Below are 22,626 nucleotides of genomic sequence, written 5' to 3'. Positions count from 1 at the left end.
TGAGATAGTGAATTGGTGGGTTTTTGTTAAATGTGAGCCAAAATCATCACAATTAAAACCCCCCAAAGACTTAAACTACTTCAGTCTGTGTGCATTGAATTTATTTAATACACAAGTTTCACAATTTGAGTTGAATTACTGAAATAAATGAACTTTTCCATGACATTCTAATTTATTGAGAAGCACCTGTATAATAAGTGATAATCTGTCATTTAAGCATTACAAATTGAAAACTACTGGTTTCTGAGGTCTGATGATTCAAATTTGGGTTGCTGAAAACTATCTTGACCTATTTGTTTGCTCTTTTAAGTAAGATGTGTATAAATAAGAAAGAAAAAATGCTGACTACTTTAAATCTATATCTGATTACATGTTAAGCCAGTGCAGCAGTTCAGCATCCTTCCTTCTTCACACTTTTGAGTAAAACATGCATATGACATTCTTGGTGTCTTTACTGCAAAAGCTAAAAGCCAGACAAACTCATGGTCATCTGGTACAGTATGTCTGCCCTCTCCTTCCACTATAAACATCACGAATAATTAACTCAGTTACCAAGATAGGTTCCTAATTGGCCCTTCCCTCAATGAATAATTAAGCAGCCAGACACTGTCCTCGGCCAGTAGCAAACAACCATCCCATTGGTGTCCGCCCCTGTTGTGATGCGCTGAGACTGACTGCACTCTTAAAAATAAAGGTTCCAAAGGTTTTCACAGCGAGGCCAATAGAAGAACCCCAAAGAACAGTGAACAGTTCTTAAAATAACCATTTTTCTTAGTGTGAAGAACATTTTAATAATCTAAAGACCCTTTTGTGGAATGAAAATGTTCCATTGATGGTAAAGGTTCTTTGTGGAACCATTGATGCCAATAAAGAACCTTTATTTTTAAGAGTGTGACTGACTAACTGTATGTGTAAATAGCAACTGTCCACTTCACTCATCATAATCTACAACACTATATTTCACAAAGAATGTGTGAGACTGTGAAACAATATCTTGTTTCTGTGAAATGTGGCTTACACTAATTCACAGAGTAAGACCATTCTTTATCCATAGACTATGTACAGTAAAAATGGCAGTGAATTATTTACTTTGTTTGGCCTAAGACTGAGACATTACATTGATCTAGACTGTAGTTCTCTTCAAATCTATAACAAATCCCAAGCGACTGAATGTTTTTCTTCAAAGCTATTTCCTTTTGTTGTTCACTCTATTGCTCTGTCGCTTGCTCTCTTTTGTATCCCTCTTGATATGTTTCATGAAATGTGAATTATTAATGCATTAAAGGAAGGAAGGGTCCTCAGAAAACATCCTGTATTCAGGCACTCAGACCTACCTGCCTTTATCCATCTAGGATTTCATCTTTCGAAACGTTAAAATTTCAGTGCCATGAACATCTCATGTAAAATATATCACCTACTATTTCACGTTAAGAGCGAGCTTTCTTTCTTGTTCTTAATCACTGTGCGCGTGCCCCGTTCGTGCATACTGAGGCTCGCCAAAATTACTGCAGTAGTCGTCGGCTAGCCACGAAAGACTATTCCTTTCACATGTATTTTGGAATGAACGAACATATCATGAAACAGGTACGTCTTTAACGTGGGTCATCATAACACGAAACAGCTGACTGCAGGAACATCTTAAATTTCAGTCTCAGGTGATTACTAGGCCTCACCCTGAGGCTTGTGTGAGAGATACAGGTGAACTGTTGATTTAACTTTACCACTGAAGTATTTAAGCTTGACAAAATAGTATGTATAGTAATAAAATAGTAGTATATAAAATAATATGTATAGGCCTACTAAAAGACATTTTGGGCTCGCGCACATTCGTGTTTATACACAATATTCTCGCGGCTCCATCTACTGGTCATTATGTGAACATGCGCAAATGTATAAAAGTTTTTCATTGATTTTAAAGCGTTCCCTCTCTTGATCCGCAGAAGAAGTTTATATACTCTCTGTTTTTGATAATACTACATTTAATATTACCTTAAATCCCATTCAAATTGTCAGAGTGTGACATCACATAGTATACTTTACACAATAGAATGCAATAATAGAAGTACTAGAGTGAGTATATTAATATTATAACTAATGCCCAATACTGTTACAGTATTTGACAATATAATTTAAAAGAAAATATGAAAAAAAGTCTACTTAAAAACAAACTAAACGTGTCTTGTAGTGTCACATACTCCGCCAACAGGGGGAGTATTGTCCCACTTTCACCTTGCAGTCGTGTATGGCTTCTCCACGAATTTATCACTTATTAAAAAACTGATTTTGACCAGGCAAATCCTGACACTTAAACGACATTTACCAACATAAAACCAAAACTGACATCATTTTTCTCACCTGTTTGATTGCCTGACTTTTTCAGATCATGTGAGCAGTTATTTGGATCCCATCCCCTAGACGAGGGCCATCTTGGCTCCCTTCCTGTTTACTCATTTTATACATCAGATTTTAAGTACAACATTGGATAGTCATTTACGGCAATACTCAGATGATGGATATGTGATTGTTGGATATGTGAGACTTGTGAGAGAAAGGCAGAGAAGTGATTAGTGACTCAATGTGAAAAAACAATAGAAGTAGGAAGAGGAAGTTTTCACCCTGGTTTCCATCCCGGGAGGATGTTGACATGGCATAGTCCTACAGTTTCTTGGGAGTGCACCTGGACAGCAGGTCAGACTGGTCTGTTAACAGCCAGAACATAAAAGATCTTAGGCAGCTGTATTTTTTGATGAGGCATAGGTAACACCTCTCATACAACATGCTCATTTTCAGTTATCATGCCTTGATTTATATTCACTCTTATCCCTTTAAGAGTAAGACACATTCTGTATATTTCTACTACTGGCACTTCACTATGGTGTTGTGCCTAATTTACATCTTTAACCCTGCAACTTTAAATATTTGGAATCAAAACTCAATCTAACTGCACTGTCTTTTTAGTCATTTCTCCTCTGCACTCGACCCACTCGAGAGACGCTTATTGACAGATGGTCCGGGCATTACCCGGCATCATGTTTTCACAGCCGACTTTATCTTGGCCTAAAGCCTGGACACACAAAAGGAAAACCAAGTTCATGTTTTAACCCAAACATTTTCTGGGATGATCGCTGTGTCTCAATAGCATACAAATAATAAATCCACATTTGTATTCTGTTTATATAAAATCAGACAGGAGTTGACAGTTCATTAACCCTGTCAGTTTTCTGATCCAGACTTCTGTGTTCTTGTATGAACTATTTACAGATTTGTAACACACTGCTCTCATTGGTAAATGTATTGCCTGGGTGTATTTATAAATTTGTCTGAAAATGCATTTTTACAGCACAGGCGTGCCTAAAATGATGTCGCCTTTCCTTCCTGTGTCTGCGGTCAAAGCCCAGCTGCTGTCATGGTGATTGAGGGGTATTTCCAAATGAGGCAGCATTTTGTCCTGGTGGCTTCCAGCTTTAGGGCTCTATTACCTCATTTCCCTTCTCAAAAACATGCACGGACATCACGTTGTGATCCACTGCTTCTATTTAGTTGTATTTTTAAAGATCAACAAATCACTTGTTAATGAAATTGATAGTTGTACTGTTTATAAAATGATCAGCAAATTCACAAAGACTCTAGTGTAAGGAAACGCCTTAGTATGCCATCGAATTTTATTGTTCTCTCAACAGTAAATCTTTATTGCCCAGATGTATTACTGAACTTTGACACCATACTAAACAATGTTAAGTGAAACATTGCAACCTATCTTAAAAAAAGGGGGTAATTTAATGAGCTAAGAAATGTTAAATGTTTTTTTTTTTCAACTGAACAATTCGTTTTTTTTTTTTTTTTTTTTACAGAAGACAAAAGAAAACATTGTTACTGCATTGGTCCAGTAACCTCCTTCCCTCTGCACTGGTCCAGTAACATACCATAGCATTTTTAAATCTATATAGAGAACTAAAAATACAAAAATGTAAGGCTTATACACACATTCATATTTACGCATAAAAGCAATTTAATTTTCTGCAACAGAACATCATACAATTAACAAGACACAAATAAAAAAAAAAGATGCAGATGTTTTCCTAAAAAGACATAATAAAAAAAAAAATTACCATAAAATTTAAATAGTTTTGTGATTATCAGATGTCATTGTCCAAAAGCCCTACATATAATCCATAAAGTTTACCAAGAGGCCTGCTTAGATTTCAATTTGATTAAACACTGCTAATGACTCTTTCCCTCAGAACATCAAGTCCCACTGCCCACATCTCATCCTCTTTTCTGCCCCTCTGCGCATCTGCAGTTTCAGTCATCAGCAGCTCATTACTGCCTAGATCCACCAAGATCCAGTTCCATTTCTTAACACAATGATTTATCTTAAAACGTAACAAAGATAGAGGAAATGATCCAAATATGGCAGTAAATCTGAGTTCAGAAGTGTCCAGTGAAGATTAGCCTTGCACTTGGGAGAATTAGTCATTTGCCAAGCATCTCAAAACAAAAGAAACCACTTTTAAAACCGGACGGAGAAAAAAGCCTCTCCCAAACATCTTAATGTCTTCACACATCTAAGGCATAAATATAATGCATGACTGAAAACAGATACTCCAGATCACAGGCAATCAAAAGAGTACATACATTGTCATTTACAAGTGATGTCTTTTATTTAGAGTTTGCTGTGGACTCAAACTGTTGAGGTCTGGGTGAGAGTGTTCTTATTGCTTCTCTCCTCCGGTATGAGAGCCGTAGCCGAACAACAGTTGACTACAGAAATGGAAGTTTTACTGTCTCTGAATTTATGCTCGAATGTATTCACGTTCATAGTCACAGTTTCCTGCTGAGCAATGCTTGAGGAGATTTGAAGGTCAGGATTAAGGCTGGAGGGATCCGTGCAGCTGTTGATCAGATCATCATCCTGGACTTTCTGCATGTGGAAAGTTCCGTGAATTTTCAGCTCAAGAGTGGAGGTGACAGTCTGCATGCACACGACACAGCGGAAGCCTGTCAGTGAGTTGTGCAGGTCTGGGTGCCTCTGACAGTGTTCCAGGAAGTCCTCCTCACTGTGAAGCGGAAGCTTGCAGATGCGGCAGTTGCCTGTGTCCAAGCTCCTGCTGTGGGTGACCTTGTGTTCAGTCAGAGTTAGCAGTGAAGGGAAGCGCTCTCCACAGATGGGGCATTGGCAGTGCTTGGTGGGGCCTAGATGAGTCTGGACGTGCTCCCACAGTGCCATCTCAGTGAAGAAGGTCTTGGAACAGTCTTTGCATTTGTGGCTCCCTTGGATTGCCTCCACTTTGCGCTTGAGAGTGCCACTCTCCCCGGGCTGGATGTGGTGATCTCGCAGCTGGTGGTTGGCGAGCAAGGACTGCATGGTGTAAGAAGCTCCGCAGATTTCACAAGCAAACATAGGATCGTTCATATTCGCCTTCCTTTTGCTTTTGGTGGGAGGGCCGAACAGCGATTCCACATTACTGTCTCTTATTTCGCTATTCACTGGCAGCATTCCAGCACTGTCCTTGGCAACTGGTTCGGAGACAGGTGGAGGGGTCACGTTGTTACCTTCAGCGCTCTGGCTCTTGGCACAGAGTTTCTCGTGTAAGGGCACCTCGAGGGGAGATCTGGTCTGGGTACATACACAGGGATTGCATTTATCGCTATGTGTTGTGATGTGACACTGCAACTCAATGTCCGTGGTAAAGGACTCTGCGCAGAAAATGCAACAGTACACCTTGTGTTGTTTGTCGAGATGCTTCTCTTTGACATGCAGGTGTAAGTCATGCTCTTGTTTGAAGTCCCATTCGCAGGATGTACAGTGGAAAGTGGTTCTCTTTTTACTGTGCTCGGAGGCCAGGTGAACCTGAATAGACATCTTGGAACTGAACACCTTCTGGCAGAGGGAACAGCGGTAAAACACAATGGTGTGCATCTCGAGTAGATGTCCATGTAAGTCTTTGACACTGGTGAAGGTCTTACTGCAGCTTTCACAGATGTAGAGTGTTGATGTATTGCTAAAATGAGAAACGGTGTGTTCCTTAAAAGATTCATGGTTTGGGAAATCCTTGAAGCACTCTGGACACCTAAGTTTTGGAAGCATACTCTTCAGGTGGGAACTCAGGTGAGTTTGAAACAGGTCCAGATCGTTGTATTTGGCCCCACAATGGTCACAGATAAAGTCGGTTGAAGGTAATGCCGTTTTTTTGGCTGGACTCTTGATAGACTGGGGTGATGTCGAACCCATTGTCATCCTTCCGTCTTTAAGGTTCATCAAGTTAATGTTCTTGTGTGTCTTTTTGATATGCTGCATCAGTTTTAGCTTACTGTTAAACGTAGGCAAATGAGTGCAGTGTGGACAGAAAATCACAGACTTGCGTTCTGCTGTTTCTTCTGGATCTGGATCAAGTTTGAGACAGTGGGTCTGCTGCACGTGATTATCTAGTGTGTCCTTTGTCAGGAATCCTCGGAAGCACTGCGAACAGAAGAAGACGTTGTTCTCGATTAAAGCCGAGTTGTGCGATTGGCGAACATGCTCTTGAAGGGCATTCAGGTCTTTTAACGAAGTGGGACAGAAGCTACATTGAAGGACCGTTTGAACGGCTGCCGTGATTGCGGCTTCAAGCAAAACGGAGTGGCCTAGCATCACATTAGCCTCTTTTTGGTGCTCCGATAGTTCAGATGGAAAAGTCAGGATCTCAGAATTAGAGCTGATGTTGTTTTCCATGTCTTGGGGCAGTGGATGTGCTCTGGGGTTCATGTGGTTGTGGCAATGAACACAATTGTTGAAAGCCTTGAGCTTTTTGGAGATTCCTAAACAACTGTTTGAGTCAAAATGAGACTTTCTCTTTTCTGCAGAAGGAGCCATTGTCCTAAATGCCATCTCTTCAGTATTTGCAGTGGCTGGACTGGACATGTGTGAGGTGGCACAGGTGCATTCTCCCATTGAGAGGGCTGACTGATCTTGTGCGGCACAATTTGGAGGTTGTCTTTTCTCATTTTCCTCCAGGTTATTGGGTGGATCATTTGATAGCGAGAGATGTTGGAAGGACATAACACTACCCTGTTCATATTGAATACTCGAGCCCTGTTTGCGGTTTATGAGGGTCTCACTGCTGTTATCTTTTTGGGATATTTCAAGAGGTACTGAACCGTTTCCAGGCAAAGGAATGTTTGCCCTCCCACACTGACCAAGTCTCTGATGATCTTTATATGTGTCTCCCTTGAATCCAAGGTCACAACCATCTTCATGGTCAGAGGAGGAAGGACCAGGGAAAAGAGGCAAAGCCAAACAACATGCTTCATCTTTCTCCACATTATGATTTGCTATGGACAAAGAAGAGAGGCAAATATGTTAACAAAGAATATTTTTTCTGAAAAAGAAAACTACACCATCACTTTTGGGGAGTAAAAAAAAATGAAAACTATAATTAAGACATCACCATTTTTAGAACTTTAATGTAGTTTGCTTGCTGTTTTATTAAATTGTGGTATCGTTAACTACTTGATAGTTAAATGATAAATGACACCGTATAGCGTCCCAAACACTATAACTAAAACTGTCATGTGATTGTTAAGAGTTCTACTCTTTTATTTTTAAGGTCTTGCTGAAGTCTGGTGGGTTAAAATATAATTCAGCCTCATAAGAGCAGACTAAACACCAAAAATATGAATTGGATGCTCTTTTTCACACTTTTTTAGATGTAATTAGCTCGGTATGTGGCCACATAATGAGCAGTCCCACTGTGACTAAAATTGCTGTCAGTGTGAGAGGACCAGATTCACAGTTTGAACAAATGGAGTGCTGCTACTTTAAAGTACTGAACATGTACAAGAGAAAACCCAAATCATGGTACCAAATTATACACTGAATCAAAGGATTAATGCAACTGCTTTAAGGGACAAAACATATTAAAAACATAAAAATGTGTCTTCACATGATTAGCAATTTCATAAATCCAAAATCATATGTAAAGGCATGATTCATTCTGTAAGTGTGCAAATAGGGAATTGCAAATATACCTAATTCAAAGGTCACTCAAACATGCAGACACACTAAACCCTGCATATAAAACCCTAGAGGTCTTTATTCATTTTAATCTGTCTGTGAAGAGATACAGAGAGAGATGGAGATATTCACAATATTCACAGTTTATCAATGTGAAGGATAATATATAATGAAAGATAGTGTGGAGTGTGTACCTGTATCACGGCAGTACTTCAGCCTCTGTTGGGTGAACGATTCTGCTTGCTTTAGGGTTGCATCTTCATCCTTCTCATTTTCAATTCTTTCCCTCTCCTCATCCTTTTCTTTTCTCATCTCCCAGGAGCAACGTTTCTTCCCCACTATCATACTATCTTCCTTTGTGTTTATCTCTCCGTCTTGACCTGTGGAGAAAAGATTGTGAGCAAGAAAGAGTGACTGGTAGTTACAAAGCCATTCACATTTAATGTGCTATATTTATCAGCAATAATAGCGACAAAATATAACAGTACACTATGGCACCCCTTTGCCAGAGGGCAAAATGTATACAAACATCAACATTTTGATCTACTTTTCATCCAGCAGGGGAATTCCCCTCTGTGCATGTTTGCTCTTTAAATAAATGCTGCACTGAAGACAAGTAGTGTTTGAAATACTTTCATTGGTAAGTTTCATGGTGTCTTTTCTATAATAAGTGGATGAGTGAATCATCTCTATGGGGAAAACTAAATAACAAATAACTCCTATAAGCACACAGACAGAGAAAGAGATTCACAACAGATTCAGCCAAGTTCTCATTATTTGAACAAAAATGCTAATTTGTTCTTTACTCATTGCATTCTTCTCGTACGTATAGTTTTTTGTTTTTTTGTGATTTCATTCTTGTAGTGGTCTATAGCATCTGTGTACTAGAAATTGAATAGCTTTTATTCGCAAACATAAAAACCTCAGGCAACTTTAAATAACTATATACTGTATGCTTTTCTGTTATGCTTGGGACCGTGCTTTGACCTATTGTTTTTATACCGAGCTAGTAGCCTAATATTTTCCTTTCCCTACTAAATTTAATCCTCACACAAATCTATGGATGTTTACAAGTTCACTATTTAGTATTTTATTAAGCCGTTTTCCTCATTCAGATTTTGCCATCATTGTTGGGACATTTAATCCCCGCCTATTTAAAACTACACACACTTTTATTTTTATGACAAGTGAGTCAACTTTGTTGTTCTAGAAAACCAATAATATCACAGTACATTGATTTCCGTGATAAATAATTCTTCAATAAATCAATCTGTATTAATGTGCAACACATACAAGAATGATGAAAAACCCCTCTCAATGAAAATACATTACTCAAAAAATGTAACGAAAGGTCTGCTCAAAACAGTTTGTCTCCTGTTTAGATTTTTGCCAAAAGATTGATCTTCAGCCGAATGATCTGCAAATAATGACAGTCTGCTGTGGTTTGTCCCACGGTCGGATTTCACTTAAGACAACAAGGAAGCAAGTGGTTAAATAAATAAAAAGCCTTTCGTACCTTTCAAAGATCGGGGCTTCGCTTGCTTTCGACGAGACATTGCACAGGACTTCGGCAGCTGTCAACACACACGGGTTAAGTTGATGACCAGTGTTTGCGAACGCAGGACAACACAAGCGGCAAACAAGAGCAAACACTTTCGTACTGTTCCGGAGATTGGACTAGCGGGAAAGCACATTAATATGACGGGCAAAGGGGCTCGCCCCCGCCTACAGCAGCGGGATGACTCCATACACGCGCTGCGCCACCGGGGGCTCGCGAGATGCGTAATCACTGTAATATAATTTACATATATATAAAAAAAATAAGAGAGAAAACACAAAGAGTACTCACACAACTAACACCGGTACCCCAAAATACATTTTTAGCGCTCAGAGGTTGACAGTTTATAGCTCAAGATGCTTAAATAGTTCCCAGGTGTGTTTCACTTAAATATTAACTTGGTCTAGATTTGTTTCTACCGGAATGGCTCAAATCGTTTGATTTTTGTAGAATTTTATGAGAAATGTTTAAGTTTGTGTTGAAATGTAACTTTTTATTGACAAACGACAAATCTGAGTTTCGAACATTGTTGAGATCTGTTCTGAAAGAGACACATGTGATGGGTCATTTGCTCAGGAACAAGTGGCTAAGGCCAGTTCATATGCATTTAAAGAGGTCATATGATGCGATTTCAAATTTTCCTTTCTCTTTGGAGTGTTACAAGCTCTAATAATAAAGAAGATCTTTGAAGTTGCAAAGACTAAAGTCTCAAATCCAAAGAGCTATTCTTTATAAAAGTTAAATAAAAAATGGCTCATTCTAACACGCCCCCACATCTCTATGTCAGTATGTGGGAAGATTTGCATAACGCCGCCCAGATGTTCACGCAAAGAAAGAAGGCGTAACTTTTATTCTCGTTGTAGTATTGTTGTTGCCGCTGCCGCCATGTCGTATAGACGCTGTGTGTTTCACTGTGAAAGCGAAACTACTTTGTTTGGTCTTTTAAAAGAAGGACGATGTCCGCTTCGTCATTCCTGGAGCTGATACGTGCTGGTCGCTGAGGAAATACATCAACTTTGCACTGTGGATCGCCGGAACGGCTTTCACAGTGGACGTCACATGTGGTTGCTGCAAGACCATTGTACGCTCCTTCGTAGAATCTGCCTCAAGCTGCTCGCCTCTGCTCACTCAAGCCGGCCGCGGTTCACTCTAGACTGCGGCTCACTCTAGGCCGAGGTGTGTGACGCTGTTTCGTTGAGAAAGGTAAACTACTTTTGTTTTTGCCTTCCAAAAGAAAACACGACTAGAAATCATGTTTATATCACGTTTATAATGGGTTTATGTTTATGTCTCGTCGCTCCAGCCGGACAAGGCATCACAATATGTTAAGAGACGTAACATTTCCGTCACACGCTTGAGGCATTCGGCCAATCACAACGTGCTGGATAGCTGGCCAATCACAGCACACCTTGCTTTTCAGAGAGATGAACCTTGTGAAAATCGACGCGTTTCAGAAGGGACAAAGAGGAGAAACAATAATGTACAGTATGTGGAAAATAATGTTTTTTTTTAACCTTAAACTGCATAAACACATTTCATTACACCAAATACACAAAAGAATGTTCTTTTTAGCAGCATCATATGACCCCTTTAAAGGAACTGTTCATCAAAAAGTTTTTATTTACTCACCCTCAGGCCATCCAAGATGCAGATGAGTTTATTTCTTCATCGAAACAGATTTGGAGAAATTTAGCATTATCACTTGCTCACCAATCAATCCTCTGTAGTGAATGGGTGCCGTCAGAATGAGAGTCCAAACAGCTGATAAAAATATCACAATAATCCATAAGTACTCCAGTTCAACATCTTGTAAAGTCAAAAGCTGTGAATATCTTGTTTGTAATAAACAAATCTAAACATGCAGCTTTTCACTTCATAAAACATTTATTGATGGACTGGACTTGTGTAGATTATTGTAATGTTTTATCAGCTGTTTGGACTCTCATTCTGACGGCACTCATTCACTGCAGATGATTCTTTGGGGAGTGAGTGATGAAATGCTAAATTTATTAATTTTCAAGCAAATATTATTTTCTTTTTTTTGGTGGGGGGGGTGGGGTGGGGTGAATTATTCCTTTAAACTCGCTTATATACTAAAATCTATTTACATAAAATTAAGATATTCTTGCCTTCTTTAAAAAAAAAGTGGTAGCTGGTCCATATGACATTTGATTAATTTTGTTCAGTTAATTATTGTTTTCGTTTCTTTAAAATCAAAAGGAATTACACAACCTATCAAAGACAAAATTCTCCTTTAACATTCTCAATATCTACAATATACCATCAAACATATGGTACTGTCATAATGAAATCATCAGAGGAGCATCTCCTTTCATAATGACACCTCGGTTTAATTTCTCTGTGGAAACGTTAGTTATGAGCCGCCCCGTTGGATGGGCTTTGCAGTAGGGAACGTTGATTAGAAAGCCGGATCCCTCTGGGAGTCTGCTCTGCAATTGCTTGTTTCTAATGAGTTTTGAATTAGCTGCTGAGACACTTGTCTGTGACTGTTTTGTGAATAAACGAGGGGATGTTGCAATGAAGAGACACAACAGCATAACATGTCGGTCAGGTTCTGAGGTGGTAACATTTTGGGTCAGTTATGTATAGTTTAAGTTGACTTTAAGGATCCATGTAGTGATTCAGACTGCATGTCTTAAGTGACATTATGAATCTGCATCACTCTCAACCTGAATAAGTCATATGAAGAGCTAGGCCATTTGTGAATATGTGTATAGGCTTATAGTGTAGCTTTAAATAGATGGTATTGACATGCAAAAGCAACCTTTGCACAAAGGAGATCCTGAAGGAAATAATGTATTAGCCAATCAGAACATCTCAAGGGAGGAGAGCTGTTAGTTCTGATTCATATCCTCAAGCATCCAGTTGGTTTTATTAGACTGTCCTAGAACAAATAGTTTACAGTAAAACTGTAAAAGGCCTGTAATTTCCCAAGATTGTTCTTTTGATTGATTCACGTTTGAAAAAACTGAACAGAGAGAAGATTGTTTAGTTCTGAGAATGAGGCAGATGGGTTTTCTTCTGAGGATTAAAGACGAAATATCAGAAATGACTTTTCATCCCAGATAAGGCTTCCACAGAAGTACAGAAACAAATTCACTGCAGTTTCCAGTGTCTCATATGCATAATGTTATTCCAGGATTAGTACAGGTATAAAACTATAACACTACCAGTGTATTTTTATACACTACCATTTATTTGATCCAAAATACAGCAAAAGCAGTAATATTGTGAAGTATTTTTACTATTTAAAATAACTGCTTTCTATTTGAATATATTTTAAAATGTATTTTATTCCTGTGATCAAAGCTGAATTATCAGCATCATTACTCCAGTCTTCAGCGTCACATGATCCTTCAGAAATTATTCTAATATGCTGATTTGGTGCTCAAGAAACATTTATTATTATTATTATTATTATTATTATTATTATCAGTATTTAAAACAGTTGAGTAGTTTTTTTCAGGATTCTTTGATGGACAGAGAGATACAAAGATCAGCATTTATCTGAAATAAAAAGCTTTTGTAACACTATACACTACCATTCAAAAGCTGGAAGAAATTATATAAATTAATAATTTTATTTAGCAAGGATGCTTTAAATTGATCAAAAGTGATTTGTAACATTTACAATGTTACAAAATATTTCCATTTCAGATAAATGCTGTTCTTCTGAACTTTCTATTCACCAAAAAAACCTGAAAAAAAAACCCAACTCAACTTTTTTCTAGCAGCATAATAATAATAATAATAATAATAATAAATGTTTTTTTTTTTTTTTTTTTTTTTTTTTTTAGCAACAAATCAGAATATTATAATGATTTCTGAAGGATCATGTGACTGGAGTAATGATGCTAAAAATTCAGCTTTGAAATCACCTTGGAATAAATTACATTTTAAAATACATTCAAATAGAAAACAGTTATATTAAATAGTAAAAAATATTTAGAAATTTTTCTGCTTTTGCTGTATTTTGAATCAAATAAATGCAGGCTTGGTGAGCAGAAGGGACTTCTTTAAAAACATTAAAAACCTTACTGTTCAAAAACATTTGACTGGAAGTGTACACAAAGGGTATTAGCTCTTAAAGGGATAGTTTAGCCAAAAATTTCAACTTACTCTGATGTCATTCAAAACCGGTATGACTTCATGTATTTTGTAGCATACAAAAGGAGATGTTTTGAAGAATGTTCACAACATACTCTTCCATAGAATGAAAGTCCACTGTACGGAAAAGCATGCTTTCTATTATAGAAATGTTTCCATCTGTGACAAAGAAAGTCATAATGATGCTGGTTTTTAATTTTTGGGTGAACTGTCCCTTTAAAAATAGTTTTCTCAAGAGATTTCATAACACATTCCAACAGAAGGTGCTCATGAGGGGCATGATTATCTACAGTGCATTCAATCTTATGAGACAATTATCTTTATGAACATTTTACCACTGCCATTTCAAGGAAATGAAAAAAAGAGTTGGGGCATTTTTAAATCAGGACATCAAGATTAATTATTGTGTGATATTAATGAATTTTGAAGGTTAATTTTTATTAATCAGCTAATTACAGAGCCAGCGATGAAGCTGATTGCTAATGATGATGATCCCAGCTCAGCTGGTGAACAAAACGGACTGATCTAGAGTGGATGAGAAATGAGAAAAGATTCACTTCAGTGCTACTCTAGCTGAGGTCAAGGTCAGCCAGTTGTAATAGGGTTGTGTGGTAGCAAGGTACTTTTTACCTAAAAAAAAGACGCTTTCCTTTGCAACTGACCTCCTGAAATTGTTCAGCACCTGAAAAAATAAAATAAAATCATTGTGCATAGAAAATGTTATTGTAACATTTAAAATGGAAAAAAATGCATTACATTTGTAAAAATAATAATTAAAAAATAATTTATTTTAAATCACAGGCTGAGCTGCATGTGTTAACACAGGCAGATTTCTACAGTAACACAATATGCAGAAAACATCAGAAAAATCATTCTGTACAGGTACTCCCCAATGCACTTTTCCATATGTTTATACCCCCCACAACCTGGTTTCCTTCAGAACAGACCTAATACGTTATTAGCTAGGTCACACTTGCTCAGAGACCCCTTATGTCCCACACAGGTGACTCCCGCAAGAAATGCTGAGGTTGTGAACGTTAGCGAGCACTACAGAAGGTGCTCATTAGCATGGTTTGAGGGAATACACAGCTAAGGAATACTAGTGGGTGGGCATTTCTGTCTCTTTGAACACTGCTCCATGGTCTCGGAACACAAACCCATCTATTCCCAGATGCATCATATTTAGTTTAATGTATTCTTATTTGTTGAATTTAATTAAAAGGACATTTTTAATAAGGTACGGGAGACTTGTGGCCTGTTCTCTGCAGGTTTACCGTGCTCTTGATGAAGCATTGATGAGAGGTTTGGTGGCACCAAAATGGCCTTTGAAGTAGAAGCATGAAAGTGTTGGTATGTACTTGTATTTGTCAAAGACTTCATGTCTTCTGTTTGTTCAAAACTATTGAAGACTTGTAATATATAACAGTTAAATCAAGTGGCTTAATAGCTCTGGAGTGGTCATGTCTTTAATGGCAGATTTTTTCAACTTCTTTTCGTTAATAAAAATTGAAAAAAAGAACTAAAATAAAATATCTAGACTTCTAAAATGTCTTTAGTATTTGTTTAAATGGGCATTGTTTACACACACACACACACACAGTAGTCAACATTTGAAGTGGATCAAAAAACACATTTTGGTTTTAGGTTTTAGGACAACTTTGATGAAAGGTTTTGATCCGCTTCAAATGTTGACTAGTGTATAGGTTTTGATCCGCTTCAAATGTAGACTAGTGTAGTTCACAGAAATACACTCAGTTTCTGTCATTCACACTTTATTTTAGAAGCAAATTCATTTGTAACAATTAAATATTAAGAGAAATTCGAACATATTTGAACAATTTCAAACAATCCTGACATTTTATTTGAAAAGTAAATACACACTTCTATTCCATTACAATTCTAAGTATTTTTTAGTAAACAAACATACATTTATTGCAAGGTAACATTTAATTAGTTGACATTTTTTAGTAGTAATTTTCCACAAATGAACAAACAAACAAATAAATAAATAAATAAATAAGGTACTTTAGGAATTACGGTTATTGATACAATAAATTTAAGTGCCCTACCTGTGTGTTGTAATTATGTGGCAGATCGTAGGCTACTTTACTTTATATATTTAGCCTATTTTAAGTCGTCTGTGATCACAAAACACATATCAACAGACAAAACAGATTTTTGAATTAATTAATAAATAATAATAAATATGTTACTTTTATTATTTTATTAAAAACTTATTATTCAAAACGGAAATAAAAACTGGATGCTGTTAAAGAAAGTCACCTGAGTTTAGTGCATTGAGAACTACAAGTCCCATCATTCAATGCGCGCGGTTCCTGCGCACGCGCAAATCAAATTCGAAAGCTCGTGTGCTGCGAACCGAAAGTCACAGGCAACTATTTCACACAAATTTGTGCGTTTGTATCTAGTGTGCAGAAATGGCAGCTAGATATGACAGAGCTATAACGGTTTTTTCTCCCGATGGTCACCTGTTTCAGGTGGAATATGCTCAGGAAGCAGTAAAGAAGGGCTCCACAGCTGTGAGTGTGTTTATTTGTTAACTTACATTTGAGCTGCAGCTTTAGCGCGGTGGCTAATGGCTACACAAATATACATTCATGACCGATTGACAGATGATTAAAGCGAACAAGCGCTGGATACAGGAATAAATATTGTGATTGATTAAGATTGTTGTGAAGCAGCTGTGCCGATGGCTTTATTTGCAGCGATTTTCATTGATATGCTACAGCTAAGCGTGACTTGCATGTTGCGGCTAATATTAGCATGGACTATCCTTATGTTAAGCTAGATATATTCTTTGATTTGATTTGTTTTGATCACATATTCATGTTATGAATGATAAATACTGCACCAATACACTGCGACTTTTATTAAAAAGAAATGAATGGAAGAACATGGGGTTTAATCATTTTACCGGTTAGCTAATCAATGAAATTGCATGTCCAGGTGAACTTCATGTAACTTTACTGAGTTGGTTTTAAACGCCACGACTGTTAAAAGACACCTAAATAATTAAATGTCATTTAAGTTGTTTATTTGTGATATCATGTTTAATTGGGCTTCAACTGTAACGATATGATTGATGTAGTTTCAGTCTTAAGGCTGTGTGTGTGATGGACAAAAGAATCCGGTAGAGGGCGATGTGTCCATAATCTAGGATGAACTATACGGAATAGAAAAGTTGTTTTCGCACTCAATTGTTTTCTTTTCTGAAAACGTTAAAAGTACTCACATACTAAAAATCCGGGTTTTAAACTAACTTTTTTATTTATTCAAGGTTGGCATCAGGGGGAAGGATATTGTTGTCCTGGGTGTTGAGAAGAAGTCTGTGGCAAAGCTTCAGGAGGAGAGGACAGTCAGGAAGATCTGTGCTCTAGATGAGCACGTGTGCATGGCCTTTGCAGGTAAGATTCATTCTTCTACATCTGTGCTGTGCTTATAATCAATGTCATTCTGTCATTATAATGTTTATCAGTCGCCATTCCCTTTCATTCATGGAAGAAGATCCCTGAAAGTTGTGGTGTCTATTACTTTTCGTGTTTTAACTCTTAGCTGGGGCCACTAGATAATTGATTAAAACTTGATTAAAAACATTGACTTGACAGAATAGGTGTAGTTTAAAGTCCAATGCATAGGGGTGATCTGAGCATGTGTTTACTTGTTAATGTGTTTGTGTTTGTCCAGGTCTGACTGCAGATGCCAGGATTGTCATAAACAGAGCTAGAGTAGAGTGCCAGAGCCACAGACTGACAGTGGAGGACCCCGTTACTGTGGAGTACATCACCCGCTACATCGCCACACTCAAACAGGTGACATCCCTCACTCAGTTCACAAACAGGCCGTTATAGGAGGTGGTCACTCAACTGTACTCAACCCCATGTGGTTCCAGACCTGTATGGCTAAATGTGTTCTGTGGAGCACAAAAATAGATTGAAAAATGATGACAATGGTGAAAGTCAGTGTTTGGACCCCAGTGTTCTTCAAAATATCATTGTGTTCTGCAGAAAAGGAAAGTCATATGGGTTTTGAACAGCATTTTTTTTTCTTCTTATAAAAATGTGATAGCGATTTGAAAATGTTTTTGTTCTGTGTTTTTGCTTGTAGGACTGCACATTTTGGCCCAAAATTTGTAATAACTCAATACATTGACTATGTAGTAATAATAATATATATTATTGTTGTTATATTTCATTTTTATTGCTGTATAAAATATTAAACAAAATCAGAAATTTTACTATTAAAATATTTTACTGTAAATTGAAAATGTATTTTAGAAGAATAATTGGAATGGAAAAACTATTTAAAAAAATATACAGTACAGCTGTAAAATAACAATTAATTATGGTTATTAATACATTTTTAAATGTTAAACCATCAAGCTTTATTTTGTCAGGAAACTCTTGAAGTTTCTCTTTTGCTGACAACATCTGGTCTAAGTTTAGAAAGATGCAAATTATAAGCAACTCAAAATCCGAGCACATGTAGAGATGAGTTTGTGTGAACTGAGACACTCAAAACACCAGATCATGATCATTTAATTATTTAAATCGCAGCCTTTGTGATTCGATGACGGAATTGTCATAGCACTATTTTTATTTAATTTTGATTAAGGGTGCAACCCTAGGGAAAATCATACATTTACAGAATTTACCTTTGCAGTAGTTTACTCCGTTAAGGTAACTCATTCTTCTAGATATATTTGGCTCTGTGTATTCATTGTGTTCTGCTCATGCAATAGCGCTACACTCAAAGCAACGGACGCCGTCCCTTTGGTATCTCAGCCCTGATCGTTGGTTTCGACTATGATGGGACTCCACGTCTATATCAGACGGACCCCTCTGGAACATACCACGCGTGGAAGGTAAAGTGAGAGCCGTTTGTTTCTGTAACATTCAGGCGTTACTTATTTTGTGACTATATTGACCCTCTTCTCACCTGTGTCATCAGGCAAATGCTATCGGACGCAGTGCAAAGACAGTGAGGGAGTTTTTGGAGAAAAACTACACAGACGAATCCATCGCGAGTGATAAGGATGCCATCAAACTGGCCATCAAAGCCTTACTAGAGGTCAACACCATGCTACCATTGTCGCATGCATTCAAAACAGACTCTCTTATCATAAGGTTGACAGGATTTAACATGTTTGCAATTGTATATGATCTGTGATACACAGGTTGTGCAGTCCGGGGGCAAGAACATCGAGCTGGCTGTGATCCGAAGAAACCAGCCCCTAAAGGTAAAACATTTGATTTATGATTTTTGAATATTCATCTATTTACAGTTATCTTGACGCAACATTCTTGTCATCCTGCGAATGTTGGGACATTCCTTTCATCTCTCTTCTTTTACAGATTCTGGAGTCCAAAGAAATCGAGACGCTGGTTGCCGAAATAGAAAAGGAGAAAGAGGAGGAGGCAGAGAAGAAGAAGCAGAAGAAATCTTCATAAATCACTCACATGATTGTGTAGCTCCTCTCTTAGTTTTGTTTGTACGGGCAGATGCACTTGGTTCAGGCCCACACTGTACCTTCCTCCTCTCCTGCCTCTCATCCATTAAGAGCACAGTCTCTCAGTCTTCTGCTGAACCAACAGTACCTGTGAATGTTTTTCTTCCAGGAAATATTTTTAAAAATCAAAGTAATAAAAGCATGTTCAGGTTTCGGGGGTTACCAAGCAAGTCATTTGTCAAGCATGCACTTGTAGGTCCAGGTCAGTTTTCACACTCTATTTACCACTGCTGAGAATTCTGGGGGAATGTGCTCTGACTGATGTTTCCTATTAAACACTTTTGGTTTGTACCAATGGACTGATGTCTTTATATTGATGTGATGAAAACCTAAGCACTCCTTTGATTGGAACAGGTAGTAGTAAGTTATTATGATTTACAATATTATAATGGGATGTATGCAATTTCATGTACTTGTTACATGGTATATATACACAAGCACACATAATTAAGGCGTTTTAGCAGCGTTTGCCTTTAATAAAACCTCCAACCTTACCATAAATTCATACAATTTTTGAATAGTGTCCTGTTGAATGTTGTCTATAAAACATCTACCAGTTCTTTTAGAGATGCTGAAGGAGGGAATCTGCCTTTCACTCGTCTCACGAAAGCTGGCCAAAGTGGTTTTTGCCCGCCATTCTTTGCTTAATGTCTTGACATGCTCTGTGCATACAGTCATAATCGTAATAGTGATAACTTATGCATTTTATAACAGTTTTTAACGTTTAAAGGTAATATGCAATACATATTTTGTCAACGTTATATTTTCTTTTGACAGCGGGAGCAGGAGATGCATCCCAACATAAACATCTAAACATGCTGAATAGATCTATCCAAAACAACTCGTGATGCATAAACGTTCCCAGTATTTAAGAATCACTGAAATGTGAAAATACATGAGCAGAATCACGGACGTAATATCTGCCGTGATTACATTTAAACTGTATCGGCCAAAAGGAGTTTTTTTTAATGTTATTGTGTGACAATAACATGTCCGTTTAAGTCTGACACCACTTTTACCTCAGCTAAGCTCCTCAGGGGGAAGCAGTCCCGTCCGAAGGGGGCTTTAGTAACTCAACGGGTTCAAATGTTGTTTACGATGTTCAGCTGTTCTGCCTGAGAGGAGTTTTGGAAAGGGTGGTTTGGGATGGAAAATGACTGTGTGCCCAAGTGTATGAATGGAGACTAGGCCTCAGATAACATTGAAAACATCTTTGTTTTCACGAGCGCACTCATGCATAATAATGACGGGTACATTACCTCTGTCTTCCTCCATTTGACGTGCTGTCAGAGGAACGGAAACCTAGAACGCACACATACTCGGTGTGCCTTTGATCTGAGGCAGTTAGCAGCGCATGCAGATGATGATCCAATCAATAATTAATTGAACTGAAGAGCTGCAGTCTGGAACAATTTCACTGCCTGTTCAATGAGTCCAGCGAGCACGAAGTGTTTTTGCATTAGTCAGCATGCAGGACCGTGAAAGGTCCATGTCAAACATCCCTGACTGGAGAACCTCAGTCTGAGTCACGCTGTTTACATGCACTTTAAAAGTTCGATTTCAGTCTAAACATGTATTTAGAAAAAGTCTCCCAAATATTTTAGTACGACTGAAAATGCACCAATCGTTTTTTTTTATATAATATTTTTTGTATTTGAAATCAAGTACTATCAGTATAGGTATAGGTATTGTTTTAGCTCTTTTGAATGTGTATTTTTTTTTTTTTTATTCATTATCATAGGTAGGTGAATGAATGCTAAGTTTTGTTTTTGAAATAATAATAGATTGATAACAAATAGCGACTGAAACAAGGCCACCTTAAAAATAAGGTGGATAGTATGAATGCAGCCCAGACTAGTACACCCTTAATGTCATGTGAGTTAAGGGCCACACACACCAAGGGCGGAAATCATAATCATAAAGTTTTATTAATCTTTCTAATTCCTTCTAATAATAGGGCAGGTCAACCATAACAATAACGACACGGAGAAATTATATTGTTGGAATTACTTTCAGAATGTACTTTTTTTTCTTCATCTGATTAACGACAAATATTAAGCAGAATCAGAATCTGACTTTAATGAGCTCAAGTATTTAAAGCAGCAGACGGCATCACAGCAGCACGTGCTTATAATAAACAGAACGTCATGAGCCATTGGTCGTTATCGTTATAAATCTAGTTATCCTTCACCGGTACTTGCGTAGTTGATGTCTGTTTCCCGCCATTCACACGTCCTCTCCTGTGGCCTCACAGGATAAAGTTCATCAGATGCGCATTTCAGAATAGAAACTATTTTTTTTTCTTCATCCAGCACGTTAAACGGACTACGATTGGCTTTTAACACTGTGCATGTGTCTCGAAAGACAGAAGTGTCGCACGATTTTACTACAAACAACTGATTATAGGATTGCGCCAAACTGAGTCGGAAATATAATTAGATTCCGAGCACATAACTGGCCAACAAAAGTCATATTTACAAATAAATAACCAACTTCGAGGTAAAAGTTTCAGCAATAGTTCACCCAAGAATTAAAGTTCTATAATTAATTACTCACTCTCCAAACCTCGTTCATCTTCACAACACAAACTAAGATATTTTTGATGAAATCTGAGAGCTTCCTGACTCTCCATAGACAGCAAGGGTACTACCACGTCATGATACTTTCGACCCAGAAGAGAATCAATTGTTTTATACAGTCTTTATTTTTATTTCCTTTGCACACACAAATTCTCGTAGCTTCATAACATTATGGTTGAACCACTGATGTCACATGGACTACTTTAACGATCTGGGCCTGTCAGTTACATTGCTGTCTATGGAGGATCAGAAAGCTCTCGGATTTCATCAAAAATATCTTAATTTGGTTTCTGAAGATGAACAAAGGACTTATGGGTTTGGTACAACATGAGGGCATGTAATTGACAGTATTTAGATTTTTGGGTGAACCACCCCTTTAACTGAATTGTGACTTTACGCACAATAGATTTCAACGGTTTGATGTCGGTGTGTAACGTGTATGCAACTTTAGCAGCAATGTGCTAGTGACTCATTCTAACACTCAAAAAGAAAATCACTTGTAATCACCTACAGGTGTGACGATGTAAACTGAACAACAAATCTGTGTAAATCTTTTTGGTAAACAGATTTAAGTCAATGAGATGAATCAAAAAAGTCTTTCATAAAAAGTGTTTCATGTAATGTATACATTTTAAGGCACATTCTGTGCTTAAAAATCTCTCTTTGCTACATTCACTTACTTTGCTAAGCCTGTATTGGCATGTGAGGCTGTGTACCTCTGAAGAGCATGCGCTTGCACTCTCTGAGGGGACTGTGAATGCTGCAGGCATATCAATATTTAGCTCGCAGCTTCTCATTCATGATTATTCAGAGGTAATGGAATATTTCAGAATCCTGTACC

The 22,626-nt window shown here is 37.6% G+C and overlaps 2 protein-coding genes across 2 annotated transcripts; one reads left to right on the top strand and one right to left on the bottom strand.

The window, feature by feature from the left end:
* Window positions 1–3,632: 3,632 nt before the first annotated feature.
* On the bottom strand, window positions 3,633–9,777 carry LOC109079552 (zinc finger protein 521-like). Its single transcript, XM_019094700.2, has 3 exons — window positions 9,510–9,777; window positions 8,188–8,373; window positions 3,633–7,311 (listed from the first exon to the last, which is right to left on the bottom strand). The coding sequence occupies exons 1-3, from the start codon at window positions 9,547–9,549 to the stop codon at window positions 4,682–4,684; spliced, it is 2,856 nt and encodes a 951-aa protein (XP_018950245.2). The 5' UTR covers window positions 9,550–9,777; the 3' UTR covers window positions 3,633–4,681.
* Window positions 9,778–16,014: 6,237 nt separating this feature from the next.
* On the top strand, window positions 16,015–19,497 carry LOC109044821 (proteasome subunit alpha type-7-like). The gene is made up of 7 exons (XM_042746569.1): window positions 16,015–16,219; window positions 16,978–17,104; window positions 17,385–17,509; window positions 18,439–18,561; window positions 18,648–18,767; window positions 18,874–18,936; window positions 19,052–19,497. Exons 1-7 carry the CDS (start codon window positions 16,118–16,120, stop codon window positions 19,145–19,147), a joined length of 756 nt encoding a protein of 251 aa, XP_042602503.1. The 5' UTR covers window positions 16,015–16,117; the 3' UTR covers window positions 19,148–19,497.
* Window positions 19,498–22,626: the final 3,129 nt, after the last annotated feature.

The sequence above is a fragment of the Cyprinus carpio genome, chromosome B20, assembly GCF_018340385.1.
Source record: "Cyprinus carpio isolate SPL01 chromosome B20, ASM1834038v1, whole genome shotgun sequence".
NCBI lineage: Eukaryota > Metazoa > Chordata > Actinopteri > Cypriniformes > Cyprinidae > Cyprinus > Cyprinus carpio.
Note: the sequence above shows the minus strand (reverse complement) of the source record. Positions and strands in the feature narration are given on the sequence as shown.

What these genes read in the sequence shown, in the direction of transcription:
- LOC109044821 (XM_042746569.1), top strand. Translation starts at nt 16,118, where the DNA reads ATGGCAGCTAGATATGACAGAGCTATAACGGTTTTTTCTCCCGATGGT. An exon ending in CCATCAAAGCCTTACTAGAG is followed by an intron (nt 18,768 to 18,873) that starts GTCAACACCATG and finishes TGTGATACACAG; the next exon opens with GTTGTGCAGTCCGGGGGCAA. An exon ending in GAAGAAACCAGCCCCTAAAG is followed by an intron (nt 18,937 to 19,051) that starts GTAAAACATTTG and finishes CTTCTTTTACAG; the next exon opens with ATTCTGGAGTCCAAAGAAAT.
- LOC109079552 (XM_019094700.2), bottom strand. Translation starts at nt 9,549, where the DNA reads ATGTCTCGTCGAAAGCAAGCGAAGCCCCGATCTTTGAAAG. An exon ending in GAAGCCCCGATCTTTGAAAG is followed by an intron (nt 8,374 to 9,509) that starts GTACGAAAGGCT and finishes TTTTCTCCACAG; the next exon opens with GTCAAGACGGAGAGATAAAC. An exon ending in GAAGTACTGCCGTGATACAG is followed by an intron (nt 7,312 to 8,187) that starts GTACACACTCCA and finishes CTTTGTCCATAG; the next exon opens with CAAATCATAATGTGGAGAAA.